The sequence below is a fragment of the Aythya ferina genome (assembly GCF_964211825.1).
Source record: "Aythya ferina genome assembly, chromosome: 8".
NCBI classification, from domain to species: Eukaryota; Metazoa; Chordata; class Aves; order Anseriformes; family Anatidae; genus Aythya; species Aythya ferina.
In genome coordinates this window covers 1,744,779-1,764,450 of record NC_140304.1, presented here as the reverse complement: position 1 = coordinate 1,764,450, position 19,672 = coordinate 1,744,779, and the positions used below count along the sequence as shown (strand labels likewise).

General features: G+C 40.7%; 2 protein-coding genes across 13 annotated transcripts in view; both read left to right on the top strand.

Moving 5' to 3' along the window:
• LOC311440662 (uncharacterized protein) overlaps nt 1–8,272 on the top strand; it is a 29,285-nt gene extending 21,013 nt beyond the window's left edge. For 3 of the 5 annotated variants that reach the window (XR_014695527.1, XR_014695528.1, XR_014695529.1), the window contains one exon: nt 46–1,605. Coding sequence is in view for 1 of the 5 variants with exons in the window: in XM_084527826.1 (XP_084383952.1) it covers nt 2,010–2,093; nt 6,246–6,308 (147 nt within the window). In the remaining 4 variants the exon portion in view is untranslated. Of the gene's footprint in view, nt 1–45; nt 1,606–2,009; nt 2,094–5,186; nt 5,732–6,245; nt 6,334–7,560 lie in introns of those variants that run through there. The other 2 variants (XM_084527826.1, XR_014695526.1) reach the window with 2 other exon arrangements.
• A 1,221-nt stretch (nt 8,273–9,493) lies between these two features.
• ZNF644 (zinc finger protein 644) overlaps nt 9,494–19,672 on the top strand; it is a 53,970-nt gene continuing 43,791 nt past the window's right edge. For 2 of the 8 annotated variants that reach the window (XR_014695525.1, XM_084527823.1), the window contains exon 1: nt 10,945–11,130. Coding sequence is in view for 1 of the 8 variants with exons in the window: in XM_084527818.1 (XP_084383944.1) it covers nt 10,869–10,921 (53 nt within the window). In the remaining 7 variants the exon portion in view is untranslated. Of the gene's footprint in view, nt 10,506–10,853; nt 10,922–10,942; nt 11,131–11,390; nt 11,479–19,672 lie in introns of those variants that run through there. The other 6 variants (XM_084527821.1, XM_084527819.1, XM_084527818.1 and 3 more) reach the window with 6 other exon arrangements.

Genomic DNA, 19,672 nt, shown 5'->3' with positions numbered 1-19,672 from the left:
CATAGGTAGGAATATGGTCTTCAGGCTCTGCTTATCTCTCCACAGGTACAGACTCAACAAGCTCATGTGGCATATCCTCAAATATGTCAGATGCTGCCTGCATGCAAAGACTGGACTAACAGGCAAACCAAGTACTCCTGGTGATTGTTTGAGCAGGAGCCCTGCTCTCCCAGCCAGCAAGCTGGGCTTGGTTCACCATTTCCCTATCCAGAACCACCTCTTCTCATGCCCTTCCCCACACCTGTGACTGCCCTCAGCATCAGTGCTGGGCTGAGGAGAAATACTAGAAAATACTCGGTGTTCCTGCAGCTGCTCACTTTGAAGTGACCTCCGTGCTGTCCCAGAAGGTACTGGTGATGTGTGTGTAGGGCCAAATGTGATTTCAGCGAGGACAGCCTGTGGCAGTGCAGGCATGCTCTTGGTGTGTGAGGGAGCAGCACATGAGGCATTCTTAGTGCTTTTGCTAACTGTGGGGGTTATTTTACACAGCATGATATGTCGATGCTGACTAGCTTTGTGTTGGTGCAGAGGCTTTACTTCTCTCCCTGCCTTTGTAGGGCCTCCTACACTCTTGCCCAGCATTCCCCAGCCTCAGGAATGGCAGCTCTTCACAATGGGTTGCTGCAGTGAGACCAGAAGGATGGTGATCTGTGAGGGTTTTTTTTATATATATAAAGGTAGGGAATGTGTAGGTTGTGGGTTGTATGTGGTGGAAATCTGCTAATATCATGTGAGTACTCAAGTGGCCTTACATGGAATTCTGTTAGCATTGTGGGGCAGATGTGCCTCACTTGCTGTGCCATGCAGATGTGACAAAGAGCTAGAGCCCTCTCATGGTATGTAGGGGCAGCCCCTGTGTTGCTGCCTTGACTCCCATCTCCTCTGCATTCAAGGACTCTTTAACTGGCTGTTCTGCCCAAGCTGTACTTACAGTGACCCTTTTCAGCAGGAGGAACATAAAAGTTCCTGAGCTTTCAACAAGAAAAAAAAAAATATATATATATATTTTCTTTCTTTCAATGAAAGAAAATTCCAATTTTCCTCGGTGCCTGGGCTTAGAAATGGTGGCTCCGTGTGTTGGAGGTTCACCGCCATTTCCAGCCCTTCCCTCTTGCTAGCATCTGGGATCAGCCTCCTGAACTTCTGTGGAGAACCACTGTCATCTGTTGGGGGGCCCTAAGCAACAAAAGCACTGTCCTCTCAGATGGTGTTCACAGCCCGCTGGAGAGCTGCTTGATCAGTGCAAACTTTGTTAGGCATTACTAGTTTTCCTCAGCCTACCAGATGAAACTTCTAAAAGGACAGGCAGTCAGCATTCCCCAAAACCCTTGCTGGCCACAACTGCCCTTTGCGCTGTCCTGCTGCAGATTGGGAGTGCTGTGTGCTGTAGGCTACTGCTTGCCTTCCTCAGGCTTGAGAGTTGAATTCAGTTAGTTCCTGCCAGCCAGTATCTAAGACTAAAATGAGCTCTTAGTATGATCTCAATCTCTTTATAAGGGATAAGATAAACTGTAATGTGAATGATGAAAGTGATCATATACAATTCATGCTTAGTGAGTACCCATTGTCTTAAAATAATCCTAATAAACACTGTTTTCCTCAGCATGTGCCACTGTGAAAAGCTGCGCTTCCTAATGTACTATCAGAACTGTGATGACACCAACCTCTTTTAGAATGTGTAATTGGTAGAATGTGACAAAGACATGGTTATCGCTTACTCATAAATGGGATACTTTTAAAATACTCTCACTCTTACACTGATTGGCTTAAAGGACCTGCTGGTTAAGATGTCTACATGAAATTTTAAATTGCTGTTACCTCATTGGCTCTTGTAATGATTCAAAATTAGATTCCCTTGAGTAGAGCAAGTAAAAACAATTCTGTTTTAAAGCAGAATATGAACATTGCTACTCAAAGCTGAAGGTATATTTGAATGATCGTTCACATATAAATTCTTACGGAGGAATTTTAACATACTTTCAGAGATTTTAATTTTAATATGATTTCAGAGATTCCTGACAACATTCAGACATAGCTTCTTTTGCTGCAATTCCCCAAATGGAACTACTCTACTGACTATTCTGCTGTTACAGGTAGCACATTTTCACTCTATGAATTGTCTGCATGCTCTAGCTAAAAATACACTCCCAAAGCCTTACCTGAGCTCATTTCCGCACACTGAGCTTTGAACACATCATTGGAATCCAAAGCCAAGAAATGTGAAACTGGGACAAATTTTAAAAGTGAGCATGACTGTTCCTCTAAGTTTCTTCATTATTTTGTTTGAGAAACCTCTACTCAGGTTGCATTCCAAGATACCAAAATAATTATTTTACAGTTATTTTTAATATGTAGATTTCTATTACTAGGAAATTAGTATTGGAATTTTCTTTCTTTGAGCCTTTCTGAAAGTTCATTAAAGTCTTTGCAGCTATTTCACTGAGCTTATAATTAGAAGTTTTATGTTCCTATGAGCTTCATACTAAAAGCAGCAATATTATACTATAAGATCTGCCTGCAAATCCCATACCTAAGATAATATTTCTCGAAAGGGATAATAGCAAGTGAACTGCTGAACAAATAATTCATCTGAGAGTACATGCAGGATATGATCTGGAAATACTGGATGAACAAGAGAGAAGCAAAAGTTTTAATATAGCTTTGATCATTGCACTGAAGATACTTTCTGGTAGATGAGGGGTAAAGGATGTAGCCGAGCTGAGAAACAAGGAGATGTTTCTCCTTTCTTTGTATAGCGAGGGACTGGCAGGGAGATTGGAAAGAAAAAAAGTTCCTGAGTAACAAATCTCTCATAGTAATAACCCTAGGTTTTAACTTGCTCTTTTCTTTTTTGACATTAATTTTATTCTACAAGAGGAGACTTTATATTCCAGTGGTCAAAATGAGATATGAGATATACAAACCTACCATGCTATATACTGATACTGTGCAACCACAAAATCTGATAAATAATTTTTCAAAATTGGATGTTAACTCTAAGCCTGTCAGAAACTATCACAGTTTCATATATTTTTCCCTCCTTTTCAAGATTCAATTGCAAAGATGTCTGTTTTCATGCCCTGAAGATATACACGTACCTATACAGTACACTATACTCTAAAAAAGCTTTTGTAGTTTTTTTAAGCTTTATCTCTGATGTTAGAAAACTCAGCTATATTCATAATTCATTGTCTTGATCAAAACCAAACTCCTTACAATTAAGAAACAAACAGAAGGTATGGCATATCAAACACACTTTCTGCTGCTGTGATCTTATCTAAAGACAAAATAAGCTCATTGGTACTTTTAGATTAAGAGTAATAAAGTGCTTTTTTGTTTCTTTACTTCTCCTTTAAGTAATGTTATTATGTCTTCCCATGCATAAACCTCTGGAGCTCTACAAACGGATGATAACAAAGATTGACGTGAATGTTTGTGTCAAGCATAAGGACAAGAGGGTGTATGTCCATCTGACTTAATGCAAGAATTCACAATTACTATGCAGGAGCTGCAGGGCAGAACAATAGAAAGCTGTGGGGAAAAGAAGGCGGTTTGAAATCCTGCCTAGTATGTAGTGACACCCTGGCAATGCCAACCACAACTGAGAGATCCTGTTCTTTTTCATTTTTCAACATAGAGCACTTCCTTCTAAAGGCTACATTTTCTGTTAAAAATGTCTTCACTTGGACCATTGTCCTTACTTCTGTATGGCCAGGTGACCTTGAAGTACAGAAATGGTGGGGGTTGGCTGCAAAAACTTTTATCCCCTTGTAGGGGTGTTGAAATAGTGATCAGCTGAGGGAAGCGGCTTTCCCTGTGTGGTGCAACCTGGGTCCTTCACTGGAATATGTAGAAGTCACAAATACAAATTTGGAGATGAAGCATGGCTAAAAGGGTCATTGTTACTAACTCCCCACATTAAAATTGCTCAGGACTCCAGTATGTGTCCTAGTCATAGGTGTGCCCCTAATGCCAGTCCCAGAGGTGGGGCGTGACACAACTGGAAGACCAGAACATGTCACCCTACAGGCCCAGTGCAATTTCATTCTCATAGGCAATTCTTTGTTAGCATAGGGTGGTCATGTCGAAGATCAGGTTGGTAGTGATAGGAGCTGGACTCTAATGCCCCTTCCTCTGCAGGGGTATGTTAAGGTTACTGGTGTGACAATTGAGAGAGAGAACTTGAAATTACTCTGTCTTCTCTGTGAGCTATTTCAGGAGTATAATGTGAACTGAATCATCAGACTGGGTTAAGCAAAACTATGATTATTTATACCTATTATATCTCGGTCCTTTCCATCATCTGCTGAAGGCCAGTTTGCTGCTGCAGCTTTCTTCCTCTCTCACTAAATTATAATTCAGTCAGCAGACTCAGGAAGAAATCTGTTAGTTTTGTTGCTCATAGCATATTTTCTTATATTAATACTTCCTGCATGATGCAAATGGCAACCCTCCAAGGCAATACATTGTTGTTTTCAAGAAGGTGAGTGCTATAATATATGGTGGTATTTTCCTGCTCTAATCTACCTTCTTGTGATCTTTGAATTGTATGAGACTTGAGCTCAGTAACTCAGACATGAGAAAAGAGGTGTCAGCTCCTCCTGAAGGGAACAAAGATGTAGGATTAACTATCTCCTTTTTAATGTGTGATGGATTAGAATAACGCAAGATAAAAGTAAATAAGCATAAAAACCATGGTTAATTTGGTCTATTGATAATTAATCTAGGATTTTCTAATTAATAATATTTATTACAGTGGTACCTGAGGAGCAGGGAAGAATGGAGCCTTGTGTGCCAGGCAGACAGTGTTGTCCCAGCAGCTGCTCCTCTCTGATCAGTGAGAGATGACAATAACACTTCTTACTGGCAAGACTCAAAAGAGGAGGCAACTGTGGGAGGCTGGATACATAGCTGGTGTCCTTGTGACAGAAGCTGTTCTGTAATTGCTGGAATAGTCTTAGCCAACAGGAGCAGGTCTGAGCAACAGATACTGTATTTTCCAGCTACTGCCCATGGACAGAAACCTAGAAAAATGAAAACAAAGTGGCAGTTGTCTGTATTAATTTAACTTGAAAATATTTTCCTAGGTGAGAGATTTAAAACAGTATGATGGTTCTAAAGGCAATTCATAGTGGCAAGTAAAACTACTTCCCCAGAAAGCGTTTCCAAATATCCTTCTGTTGCAGAGTATTGTACTTCAGGACTAACCTTATCTTGGAATTACTGTTCGGAGAGTCAAAGGCTATAGTGACATATAACTTCACCTATACATTCTTACTGCCCTCTTACTGTTTTACAGGTAATTTTAAAAGTTTAATTGATACTGACAAAAAAAAAAAAAATTAAAATATCTTGATTAATAGCAGAGAATAAATTTATATTCTGAATAAAATAGATTTGTTTCCGTCTGAAAAAGACTAGACAGTCCTCTTTGACAACTGTATTTCAAAAGAGCCTGTGTAACAAGCAAGCCAACGGAACATGAATCAACAGCTCAAACAAAAAACAAAAGTTGTCATTTTTCCCCTTTCAATTTTTACAGTGTTGAGGTAAACCAAACTGCTGTAATTAATTCTGCTTTTAGTTCTTCAAAATTTCAGTAGAAATATGCTAATTACTCTGTAAAAATGACCAGTATATTGAGTTCCTAAATTTGTTGATATTGGTGAAATGGTATCGTTGTAAGAAAGGCCAAGAAATTGGAAACATCTCTGTAGGATGAAAAGAAAAACTCTGTGGTAAGGTGAGCAGTAACACACAGATCTTTCACATGATGTTTCTGGGGGCTTGTTTTTGTGATTCTAAGGGTCTACAAATGATGACAAGAAAAACCTTATAAGTAGAGGTAGCATGCTTTTTTAAAACATCCATCTTAGCTATAAAAAAAAAAAAAAAAAAAAAGGCATTAGGTCTCAAGTACTCCAAAACTCTTCTACTTTTTCACTTCACAGTAGTGAATTTAATAAAAGATGCTACTTTTTCCTATAAACCCAATTTTTGTCTGAAATTCTGACATCAAGGGTCATTCCCATTTTGGAATGTTACAGAAGACAAAATTTTCTACTAAAGGTGACAGTATGAAGATGAGATAGAAGTAGAAATGGAGAGGGGAAATGGGATTAACGCAATGTATCCATTACATAAGTGCATTGTTATTTGCAAATCATACAGGCTTAAATTGTTCTATGTCTCAAAACTATGTAATCTAATATTTTCTCTGATTTTGTTTTTGTTCTTATGTACAGGATAACGACAGTATTTTGATATTGAAAGAAATGTTTCAACTGAAAATGAAATTTTCAGAGTGATGCATATAGTGGCTACATTTCCATGGTGAATCTTTTTACTTTTTTGCATAGAGTTAATGAAGTGCTTGGGGTCCCAGGGAATAAAAGGTGCTATATAAATGTAAGAAATTATCATTAAAAAGTTTTTCCCTCCAGGCATTTGGGATTTTGCTGTGTGTGTTGCAAGGAGGCATTTGCAATCTTTCATTCAAAATGCTTCAGTTTAGACCTGCTCCAACTCTCCCTCTGTAGTATCATCTACAAAAATGTTTATATGAAAAAACAGTTTCCAAATTGGTTTCAATTAATCATATTTTGCTGCTAACATGAAAGAGCCTGCTTTGGTATAAGCTTTATAAAACCATTTTGAAGACCAAGCAGAACTAGGTAGCAACCTTTTCTCAAGAGGTTTTCAGTTGCTGTTTTAAACGTTATTAGGCCTTGTCTGCATCAGTGGAGGAATAATACAGGTTCACAGACAGAATTCATGGAAATAAAAAGCCAACTGTGCAGTATGGTTCTTAAATTTCAAGTTATATTTTACGGTCCTTTATTTGTTGTGCACATTCTTTCACTGATCTTGGAGGGCCTCAATGGAGCCTTTTTCTGTCACCCAAAATTAGACTGATTTTTTTTGTTATATATTTCTCAACTTGTTTTAACCTAGCATGCAATGTTTAAGATAATCTACCACTTTTCACATATTAAAGTGTACGCGTCAAAGCTGGCATAATCAGAAATCAAAACAAGGGTTGTGACATGACTGGACATAGTCTTAATCATTTTAGCACACTGCCATTTTGATGAAATGTTGCAGTTATGGCCTCCATGAATTCACACTGAATCTGTATCCACAATGTGTGAATCATATGTATTTTTATAGAGTTCAGTCCTGTTTATAGAACTGGGAATTTTAGGTCAAGTAATAAGTTGAGGTACTAAATAAAATGCTAAATATCTTTAAGCCCTTAATAAAATTGGGAGATTTGGCAGCAGTAGAATTAAAGTTCAGCTTTCCTTACGCTATCCATTTTACTTGTTATAGTACAACACTGCATCTTCTTCTGTGTGTTACTACTTTCATAGAATTTGGTATTTTCTTTCAATTATTTGTCACAGAATTGAAGGAGGAATTACTACTGCTTAAAAATATAAGTGAGTGTGATTACATTAAAATAATTGGTATTAAAAATATATGTATATATTTTTAGCATGAAATGGAGAGGTAGTATTAATATTTGCTTTTCCATGTTTTTGTTTGCATTTTTGTTAGCCTGGAGAACATATTACCAAGACTCTTAGAAGAAATCTGTTGATTGTGTGAGATGATAATGTTTCTTTTGTTTAAGAGCAGAGGAAAACCATACATACAAGCTCCAAAATATCAGAACTTGATTTCATAAATGTATCTTTTCAGAAAACAAGCTTAATTCTCAGAAGAGTAACATTAGCACTCATTAGGGGACTAAGTGCTTCAGGGTACTGTTAATGAAATTCATAGCCTTTTGCCTGTGGGCTATCAGTTTGAATTCAGTCGAACTCAGTGGAGATTAAAAATTGTCCTATTTAATGGCCTTTGAATCATTACTAATGAGATGAGTTTGGTAGGTCCCAGTCCCATAATATAAACTGTTCATGCTGCCTTCTAACTGGCAAGCTCCGGAGAAACCCCAAAGTTTAACGGATTCTGGGGAAAGAACCATCTGTTACTATGGGGAGGGGGGAAGAGAGAGAGAAAGCAAGGGCAAAAGTCTTAATTCACACTAGTTACATGAGTACTAACAAACACATTATTTGTAAATGTGGGATTTGTAGCATTATATAAAGTTTGTAAATTAGCAAAATATCTGAGCATGTGACATATGTTGCCACACAGAATTCAATATGACAAAGACTCCCAAAGGGGATATCTACACCTGCGCATAAGATCACACCAACACATTAAATTTTAAATGTCTCTGGGATTTCTATTAAAAAAAAAAAAACAAAAAAAAAAACAAAAAAAACCAAAAAGATCAGAACAGATACCTGGATAGTAATTGCTGTTATGGAAAATGATACTGAAAAAAAATTTGACTGCCTGCCTGGTGTGTCTTCATTACTTCACAGCAGAGTCCAATGCTTCTGATCTTTTAACTCAGCTTTAAAAAATGGGAATGAAGTTTCCAGAACCCTCCAGAGAATATACAGCAGTTTTATTTATTCATACCATAGTAAAACTTTTCCTAATGTCTAACCTAAATTTCTTTCAGTACAGTTTGAAACTGCTACTTTTTGTCTTCTCCTGGGTGGATTTAGTGAACAATGTATTTTTCTTCCTATGGTCCTCTCTCCTCTAGACTAGGAAATTTTAATCATTCCTATTTTCAGTTAGTGTCACATCTTTTGAAATTCCTGTTTTGTTGTTGTTGTTTTTGTTTGTTTATTTCATTGACTCTCTTCTATTGGTCTATTTTAAAAGACACATTTTTCTTGAAAGGCAGAGCACTAATACTGAACACAGTATTCCAGGCAAGGCTTTACCAGTGTTAAATATGAGGATAAATTCTTCGTACATCCTAGATATAACAGTTCTGTTTACACACCTCCCTGTACTGTGGCTTTTTTCACAACAGCGTGACATTGTTGACACACATTCAGTTTGTGATCTACTGTGATCCCCAGTCCCTGTTCTAAAGACCTGGTATTTATTTATCTATTCCTAGTCTTGTAATTGTGCAGTTATCTTCCTACTTAAATGTAGAAACTGGCATGTGCATTTATTAAATTACATCCTATTTCTGCAACCAGTTTATCAAGAACATTTTGAGTTCTATTTTTGCCCTGCTATTCGGTTCTCCTCCAGCTGCCCCAGTTTGGTATTGCCAACAAATCCAATCAATGTAAACTGTGCCCCATCATTCATGTAATTAGAGACTTGGTACCAGACCCAGGACATATCCAGGCCTAAGGAACCATATTTGCTATATTCTGCTATTTTTCAAAGTAAAGCATTGCTTTTTGAGCAGTTTTGCACCACTGCAGTCATTTCAGAGTTTGGCTTGATATGATTTTATTGGCAAATCCACGTTGGCTGTAACTTACCACTTCATTAGCTACCATATACTTAAAGATGTGTGATTATTTGCTTCAGTACTGTGAGAAACACTCCGTAGCCAGTAACTTAGGCTCAGGCGAGGATCCCAGTGAAGTAGTAATTTATTTGCGATTGCAATGGCGGGTGCCCCACAAGCAGGAGAGCGCATCTGCTAGTTCCAAAACACAGTTTATATACTTTTTGATGACAGGACCCTCCCCTGTTTCCCCACTGAGTGGGTAATCCAGGTTCACAATCTATCTGATGCTTCACAAACAATGCATGGCCTTCAGTAGCTGGCCTGTCAAATTTCAGTTTCCTTTTGCCATTTTTACTGTTTGAAGTGGTAATGTTTCTTCACTTATCTGTCTTGACTTAATACTGTGATTTTCACCTAATTGTCCTAAGGAGTCTGGTTGTCTGCATTTTACAAGGTCACCTGCTTAAGCTTTCTTATCACTGTAAGCATATCTCAGTACCACACTCCTTCCTTCTAAACAATGTTACTCTGCAAAACCAACATTTCTATTCCTACAGTACTTTCCTGGGAATGGAGGCTGGAATGATTGGCAGTTCCTGGCTCTACCTATGCTCCCCTTTGAATTATATGTGCTATGTGTTTCCTTTTCCTCTTCTCAAGTCTTCATGAGCTCTCAGCAACAGCCGCTCACACCTCTGAAGCTGCCTTATCAACTCCTCACTCTAGTGTGAAATCTTTTGGGCCTAGCAAATCTGCAGGAAAAGTCTAATTTACAAATTTATCGAAGCAGTCTCTAATTCACCAGTTTACTTGTCTCGCTTGAAGCCCTGCCCTTTTGAGTCGGGGTTTGCCAGCAGAACCATCAATCTGAAGGAAAATTGGCACCAAGTGCTGCTTTCTTAGGGTCCTGTCCTACTTGTTCCCTCGGGAAGGACAGACTGCCCCGTGGCTCTCCTCTCCCCTCGCGTTGCTGCTTCGTTCGGGTTTCATGCTCCCGCCTCACGCTGCCCTGTCACATCTTTTGCCAGACGCTGCTTGTTGCAGGACTCTGCCTCCTTTGTGCGGCTCCCTCAGCGTTTGACCTACTTTTCTGCTTTCTGTGGGAAAGGCACCGCGAGGCAGCACACGCTCCGACCTCCCGAGCCTGGTAAGCCTGACGCAGGTAAGGGGCGGCTGCGCCGGGGCGCGCTGTACTCCCCTTTCGGGGAGGGCTCTTTGAGTGCCTGCGGGGGCAGCCCCCAACTGCTCGCACGGCGCTGCCGGCACCGGCCCCGCGGGGCCAATGCGCGCGGCCCCCGCGGCGTCGAGGGAGCGGCGCTAACGGGGCGGGAAGGGCCGCGCGTCCCCTGCCGCCCCCCGCCCGGCCGCGGGAGGGGGTTGGGCAGCGGCGGCGCGGGAACACCGCACGCATGCGCGCTGCACCCCCCCACCCTCCGGACGCGTGTGCGGCTCGGTGGGTGCGCGCGCGCGCGCGTGTGTGTGTGTGTACGCCGGGGGAAGGTCGGGAAGCTTGCGCGATGACGTCATGACGGCGCGCGCAGGACGTAACCCCGGCGTGACGCACAGCCCGGCGAGCCCGTGAGTTCCCGCTAGGCTTCTTTCCTACGCGCCCTCCCCCGCCCCTCCCGCCCTCCCCCTCCTCTCGCCCCCCCCGGCCAGCGTGGGGGGGGAGCGCGGGCGGAGCGGGGCCGAGCGGCGGTTGGCGGGCGGCTCTCCTCCACCCTGCCGCAGCGGGAACATGGCGGCCGCCTCCGACCTGCTGCGCCGCCGCTGCCGCCTGCGCCGCGGTGAGTGAGGGGTCGGGGCAGCGGCGCGGGGAGAGGCGGGCGGGGAGGGGGCGGCCGCTGTGCTCCCCGCCGGCCCCGCGGCCTCCGTGGGCGCCGAGCCGCCCCCCCGCCCCGAGCCGGCCGGCCGGCGGGCGGCCTCCCCGGTGCCCCGGACACAAAGGGCTGCGCCGGGAGGGCCCCGCTCGGTCACATGAAGCGGCGCAGCCAGTGAGCGCGGAGCTGGGGGGAGGCGGCGCGGCCGCCGCCATTGCCAGGCGCGGAGGAGCGGGGCAGCTCCGGGCCGCCTCGGCGGGGCGCGGGGATGGGCGCCGGGGCCCGGCCGCACGCAGCGGGGGCCGCGGGGACCAGGTAACCGCAGCCGGGCCGACCGCCCGCAGCACGGCCAGGGTAGGAGGCCACCGGCGGCTTGGCGGGGCCCGGGGTCACCCTGGGGGGCTCCGCCCGGCTTGAGACCGAGTGGCACGGCCGGGGCGCTCCGGGTCGCCTGGGTTCCGCTTTCCTCGGCCGGTCCCTTCCCTCCGGCCTCGGAGCCGCCCGGCACCGCTGCGAAGGGCTGGGGGCTGCAGGCCCGCCGCCTGCCCCGGGTGCGGGCCCTGGGGCATGGCGGCGGCGTTCGGGTCGTGCGGCTGTGCTGCCGTCTGCCTCGGGGGCCGACGGGCCTCGCAAAGTTTGTGTGCGGTGATCGGCGTCGGCTTGAGCCGTCTGCGATCTACCAAGTTTTCTTCCTTCCTTTATGTGCAGCCTTTACTCTGTTGGAAGTGGGTAACGCGGGCTGTAAATTGACAAGTCACGGAGGCAGTGGAATGTAAGCATGGTATATCAAAATAGGCTTCTGTTCGTGCTGTACAACTCTGGCCCTTTAAGCAAGATCTCATTTGCAGTGATATTCTGACCCCCCTGTCCTTTCTAGCACATAGTTTAATTATGAAGATTGTGTCATGGAACTTCTCTTTGAGATGCATATGGGGAATGAATGTACACCAGATTTTAGAGGAAGAAGCTGTTTCGTGTTGTGTAGATTAATGAATTAACACATGCGACAAACACTCCAAGAGGCTGATAAGCATCTCTGGAATTCCACTGCAGAATTTTACCTGTTACTGACAAGTTTGCGCAATACATTTTCTTTATAAAAGCTGTTAAATATTTTTTCATTCAAATTATAAAACAAGTCTTTAATGGAAGAATTTTCACATGTAAGAGGTACTTGGGAGTTTTGACAACTGGATGTGATTCTCCTATATAAAATTCTTTGCTACCTGACTTGTGTAAGGCAGATGACTTGAGGGCAGAATAAATGAACTGATTAGACAAAGTGAAACAGGTCCTGAGAAGCTTTTAGTGGGTCACTTAGATGCAGAGAAAATTCTGTGATTTCCTTTTGGGAGAGGAGCTTAAGTAGAGCACATAGAGGAGCAGTGTAGTGTGACAATCCTATTACATTGATTTATAATCTAAGCTGATGTTGCAAACCTGTCTAACGTAACTGCGGAGGGATGTGGTGCAGAGTTATACATGAATTATAACCACAGGAGGGAACCCTCAAAGTACTGTCTTCCAACATCTAGCACTTGTTCAAGCAGAGGTTTGTTGTTTTGTTTTAATACAAAAAAAAAAAAGCTCTGCAGGGAAAAGGAGTTGGGAGGGAGGAGTTGATTTCACAGTTACTGTCACCAACTTTTCTTGTTTATAGAGAGAACTCTTTTTTTTCTTTGATCTGTATGGTATATTGTCATATTCAAAATGATCCTTTTTTTTTTTTTTTTTTTTAACAAATTTAACAAATTCAGGACAAAGGTGTATTACTTCAACATTTTTTTTTTTTTTTTTCCTGAAATCCAGCATCTATTCTATAATGAGTAGCAACTTGAAGGTATATGCCCAGGAAAATGTGTATGAAAGTTTACCAGTGAATGCTAAAAGAGGTTACTACAGTCTTGAAATCTCAATGGGTGACATGGCTAGTAAGAAGAAAAGGCACTGATGACTTGAAGCATCCTTGTAAGGTTAATTATTAGAGCAACAACTGATTGAAATAGGAGTATCAGCAATTGAATAAACAGGATGTTAAACAATAGTGGCAATGCCTTCCACTTGAAAATAACAGTGAAGGCTGAATATGGACACTTGGTTGTCAGTGGAATTTCTGTTGGAATCAATAGTTTGTGCCTATCCTTGCACACATTAGCAGAACCTACAAATGCACAAACGTTTTCATTCAAGCCTTTTGAAGGCACTTCTGGAGAAAACAACTGAAAAGGAAATAAAATTCTTAGTAATAATAAAGCGCATGCATGCTCACACACACCTATTAACTTGGAACGCTTTCAGTTGTTTTTTTTACCAACTTGCAAAAGATCTCAGAACTTAAAATTGGAAAAAGGCAGAGTAGCCATGCCACTTCTTTTGCGGTTTCCCCTGAGGTTGGTTTGAATGAAAGTCCTTTGAGCAGTTGCTGACAGGCCTTGTTGATTTGGCTAGTTGGGATCATCACCTTCTTTTTACATTTTTATAGCTTAAAACAACGTTTTGTGTTCAACAAAGTTGAAGTGATGCAGCTGTTACAGGACTACCTGTTAAGGTGTGTTCGTTTTGTGTTGTATTTTTTTTTTTTTTTATTGTATCATTTCAATGCCAAATGCACTACTCTGATGATATAGTTATTTTAAGCCAAATTGAACTGGTTCCCTCTGTGCTCTACATTTTGATATTCTGTACTATATATTAAGAGACTGGGGAAAAGATCACTTAATAAAATTAGGTTATATCTGAACAAGATTGCACTCAATTTAATTGACTTTTAGACTGGTTTAAATTGGCAGAGCCTCCAAAGCATGATTCCTTCACCTGAAATTAGTGTTCACACAACTTCATTGTGTGAAGAAATTAGTGGTAAAATAAACCCAAACAAGTCTTTCTTCTCTCAGAATACACTTATCCTTGAGTGCACTAAATATAAGCAGGTTTTTGATAGTGAAGTGTTTTTCCTTGTTGCTTTGTTGAATGTAGATGTAAACTTGGTATAGCTACTGGGAAAAGATTTAAAGTTACCCAAGGAAATTGTGTATGTTGGTCATTTTGGTTCATATGCATAAAGATAACACCGGTCTGTATGGGTTAAGGGAATCCCCACAGTTTGTACCATCCTGAAAAAGACATCATTTTTATGCTTAATTAAAAAAATAGCTTTTTATGCCTGTATACAGCGTGTTGTCTAAACCTAAACTTCTGTCAGCTAGTAGCAGAGAATTCACACAAGCAGTGATGGTATAAGAGTCACGGCCATATTGTTCACCAAGCTGCAGAAAGGGCTTCTTTTTGATGTGTGAGGATGTGAAATAGTTGCAGTGATTTCCCTCATTACTGAAATGACCAAAATGAAGCCAAATGCAATAATAGTGTTAGAGAACATGCAATTTGATGATCAAATCACAGCTGTCTGTCAAGAAAGACCATGTAATGAGTTTGCATGGACTTACATGTGTTTTTTTTTGTTGTAGCCTGGTAGTCACAGGATCAGTCATGTTACCTAGTGTGCAATGTAATGAGTATTTAATCTTGGTATAAAGTCTACTCTTAATGATATTGTATTTACTCATAAATGGTGTTGGTTCATTGAAAGAGAGCAAGCTTTCTTTAATTTAAAAGTAAGCAAATAACCCAAATAATAGTATCTCCTTGTTGTGCTGCGTTCCTGCCACTGTTAACTGTACACAGCAGCTGTTAGGTTGATGAACTATTGCAGCAATGCCCTTATGCTGCCAATGAAGTTAAGGGGGGGGGAGAGAGAGTGGCTTAACAGTGAGTATGCATTTTTCAGGTGCATTTTGTTATGCTAAATATTAACTGGTCATTTCTTGGCCAGTTTGGTAACACAGAAAGCTCTCCCTCCAATTGATGCACTTGTGGTAATGTTGGTAGGGAAACTACTGTTCTTACTGTGACTCAGCCCAGCTATTGGAAAAGGTAAATCTCTAGTTGGCATGTATTGATTGGTACTGAGTGCTTCATCTCACATGTAACTAGATGAAGGATGGTGGCTTATTTAGAAATTTAGTATTTCTTGAAACTTAATCCAAAGGATGCAGTCTGTGCTCAAATCAGAACAAAGGTCAGGTTGCTGGGTTTGGGAATATAGTAGGCCTGTTGTTAGTGTGCAGTAACTTCAGTAGGCTTGACATTGCAAGTTAGGGACGTACCATACTTACAAAAACTTTGGATTTAAGGGCCTACTGTTTTTTGAGTGAAAAATAATAAATAAAAAAAAAGTTACGGTCTGGTATTTGCCATCAGATTTTTTTTTTATAAAGGGTTGTTATTTTATGAGTATTTGAAGGTTGTTTTTGTTTTGTTTGTTGGTTTTTGCCTGCCTTTAATGTTTCAGTCTTCACAAAGCAGCTGTAAGGGAGAAGGATGCATCCTGGGAAACAGGTGCTATATTGATTTGTCCTCTTGTAGCTGAAGACTGGAACTGCGATCATTGCAACTCTCAGGTTCCCTGGGCTGGCTGCTAGCTCTGCCCTGGGAGAGTGCTTCCCACAAGTAAGTGGTAGAACACAAACAAAGCAAGATGCATGTTACAGGTCTTGTATAGATTATCTTTATTTACAACCTTTTACTTCTACATGTCCTTTTTTTGCTTGAGTGAATAGTGCAGAGGTCCTTAGGATGTGATCAGATCATTGTAACGTTGAAGAGTAGTAACTGAATCTGTCCAACCTGCTCCTTCACTGAGTAACATCTGGCACACTGGTAGCATGAATTGTGCTTTATCCCACCTACCTTCCTAGGTCGGCTTCCTGACTGGGACAGCGCTGGGCTTTCTCATTGAGGTTTCCCTTCAGCAAAGGCCTGCAGAGGAGGTTGGGGGGCTGCTTTTGGAAAACTCTTACTGATGGCTGCTTATAAAGCATAGCACTTGTGAAGCTGCTGTGCTCCTGCTGGTAAGAAGTTGTGGCCAGGTGTCTGGTTCTTGTCTGCTGCAGTCCCTGGGGTGCTGGGTGCTAGTTGGTGTGCTTGGTTTTGTCTGGTTTTGGTTTTGCTCTTCTTCCTAGAGCATCCTGGTTTGTAGGATGCCTTTTTTTTTCTTTTTCAACTTTTTTTTTTTTCCTTCATGAGCAGCAGGCCTCTGAGTATATCTGCTGTTTGTTTCTGATTCTACTCAGCTTTTCTAGGAGCGTTTCCGATTTGAAGTAATTCTTGGCTTTCTCTTTTTGCAAAAGCACTTAATGTTTATAATACTTATTGCTGGTGTCTTTCTTCATCTTCATATGTAGGCATAAACCCACAGCTTTGTGGCTGTAGAGTTTCAGAGACTGCATCTGTTGTTAAACTAACATTAAAAATTTATATTTTTTCAATCAAAAGGGGGTAGGAATTTTATAAAATGTAGACCCTTAAATTAGGTTCCCAACCAGCAAAAAAGTGATTGTAGGTTACTGAAGAGTTTATTGTATTTATGATTGTTTTGTTTGCCAACAAACTGTTTTTCTGCATGATCTTAGGGAACCTGAGACTAGATTCTGTGCTCCGAAAGCATTTTATTTTGTTGCTATAAGCTGACTTGATATTAGAAACTATATTTTCAAGGGAGGACAGCCTTTGCTTGAGAAGTTCTGATACAAATAACCTTGTTTCTTCACACAGAAGTGCTGGGCTTTGTTGTTTTAATGCTATAGTTATGAGTGTATCTTCTGTGAGAAAATCGGGGTTGTTTGTGCTATCGCAGTGAGTGGGAAGTGACAGTTTCGCAGCTGCCTTCGCTCAGTTCTCGCCCACAGTGAAGTGGGTACTCCGTCCTTTTCTGCTTAGTTCCTGGCTCCTTTATTATTGTTGTTATTACTGGATCTATATGTGGAATTTGAAAATGCCAATAGGCATCAGTGACATCACTTAATCTATTCTGTTCTTGAGCAACATTTTAAAAACCGAGAAACTGTTGCATCTAGTGAAAGCAACTGCAGTGCATAAAAATAATGATGATGGTTACAACTCTGAAGTAACTAGAAAAACAGTTTTTCATCTTCTGTGAAGTTGAAAACAAAGTAGAAATTAGTGCCCCCTACTTAGGTACTTAATAACTAAGAAAAAAATTATGTTGTGGCAATTTTCTTCTGGGGAAAAGGTGGGAGGGTAAGTTGGGGGGGCATGTGATACTAGTGAATTAACCTCAATTAGCTGTGAAGGAAAAACTTGGAAGCTTTGGAGCAATTGTAGAATGGGAGGCAGGAGAGTTTGCTTCTCATATGCAAGCTGAAATGCTGGTGAAACTGAGGTGGAAAGGTTGCTTGTGTAGTACATGAAACGAAGACTGTAGAGACAGCATGTTGCATATTCTTCCTATATCTTTGCATTGGAGAAACCTCAGAAGGTTTGTTTTGTCTGACTTGTTAACTTTGGGATAGCGTTTGTCATTTTCCGTGTCCTTATAAAGCCTTGACTGTATTGGGTAGCAGTGACACATGTTATGATGGGAAGGTGTTGATGAGTGGCTTTAGCAAAGATTCTCACAGATGTTTTCTTTTGGTAGTTTTTTAAGATAAAGTGCATCACAAGTATTCAGTGCCATGTTCCTGTAAATTACGAGTCCCTGTTCCCAAACTCCCTAGGTGGCAAGACTTACTGGTTAAGCTCATGGTGATTCTCACTGCTATACCTGTGGCAGAAAGTGCTGGAGGATTAGAAAAGTCCATCTCCTTTCCTGGTGTGGATAAGGACTGGAGAGGAACAGCTTGTACAGAAAAAAATTGTTTACCAGGCCTGCCACTCTACTTTGAAAGACTGCTATTTTATTATTTTTATTTTTATTTTTTACCATTGTACCAGTCATGTGCGTTAACAGGGATTACTTCTGCACAAGGAAAAGAACCAAAAATAGAAGTGATGCTGGGGAGAAACCACTTGAGTTACTATATAGCTGAAGTGTCCTACCATTTCCAAAAATACCATACACATGCAGCAATAATTATTTTTTAGAAATGTCTAAAATACAGAGAGCTCTCCGATTTTGATCCTGCAGAGAGGAAAAAAAATTATTGCAGCCTTCTTGAAAGAGGTCATCTTTCAACACAGATGGTTCTTTAAATGTTTGACAGGGTAGTAGGAATTGAGAGCTGTAGTTCCCCTTTTGTTTTCTGCATCTCTTCTCTTGATTGAGGATTCTGTAAGGTTTGTTTGACTTGAGATGGGTCGGTTTGGGAGTTTAGTTATTTAAAATCTTGTTAATTTAGCTTACGTTTTTGAGTCCACTGAAGTTGTAGCAGAGGTGAACAGAGAAGAAGATATACAAGAGGTAGTATAACAAGTCTTTATGTCAAAAATTATTTAGATGTTAATTATTTTGTAATCACTGCAGAAGTTGTGTGTGTTCCTTTGCCTATCTATGCAAATATTTTCACATAGAGATGAACTATTTTAATCTTATTTTATTACTTTTGAATGTAAGAGTGTTGTGTTGCAGAACAAGATATGAAGTTCTAAATTAAGGCTATGTCTAGGGTAATTTATTGTCATTTAGGAAAATTGAGAAGATATCCAGGTTCTGTGGTCTCTTCAGAAATCCAGTAGTATGCACTAAGGAATTAGAAGAATGAATTTATATGTCTGCAGGCCAAGTACTGCAGTACCCCCTCTGATAACTTCTTTATACCATTTTGGAGTGTTAATAGGGAGTTGTTCTTTTGTCTGCCAAGACATTTATAGAAAAGTGTTTTTGTTCAATTCCTTTTACATGATCGTTTTGGTGTTTAGGATGTTGGGCTCTTTTAAAAGAAATTCTATTTAATGCATTTCAAATTGACGTGGCCTTAGGTCCATCTAGTAAGCTGGTTCTGAAGAATGCTGGTGCCTACTTCTTGTCAAGAGATGAGAACATAACAAAGGAGGAGAAGTGATTCCTTGTGTTGTGGTTTCTATGATCTTAAAACAAATCCCGCTTCCAACTTCCAAATAACTATTAATGCTAGGGCCCAGGGTGATTTTATTCAAAATAATCTGCCTGTGACTTCACTTTCATTCCTCCAAACAGTTTTATCTTAACTTCATTAAAAAAAAAAAAAAAGTCATCTTCTGGAAAGCCGTTTTCAGCAGGAAAAAGTGTATTTTTTCCAATATGCTTAAGGTTGTCCTTTTTCTTAATGTTTTCTATCACTATTGATTCATTTGCATTTCTTTTTGATTGTAAAGGAGATTTTGGCATTCAGAAGTGAAAATCAAAGAAGTATGATGTTAATCAACAGCTTATTTATGAGAATATATAAATATTGAAGTTCAACTATGAAGCTTAACCTTTTGTTACCAATACTTTTTAATTCAGAGTTCACACTTTGTTCTTAATAGGGCAACTCAACTGATTTAAAAAAAATGGTAAAATGAAAAAAAAAAAAAATCCTTCCCTTTATTTAGTCTTGATTTCTTTACTTTTTTACTTTTAGTCTTGATTTCTTTACTTTTTTACTTTTTTTTTTTTAGTCTTGATTTCTTTACTTTTTCTTTCTTTACAAATCTGAGTATTTATGAAACCTGTAACTCCAAAAAAAAAAAA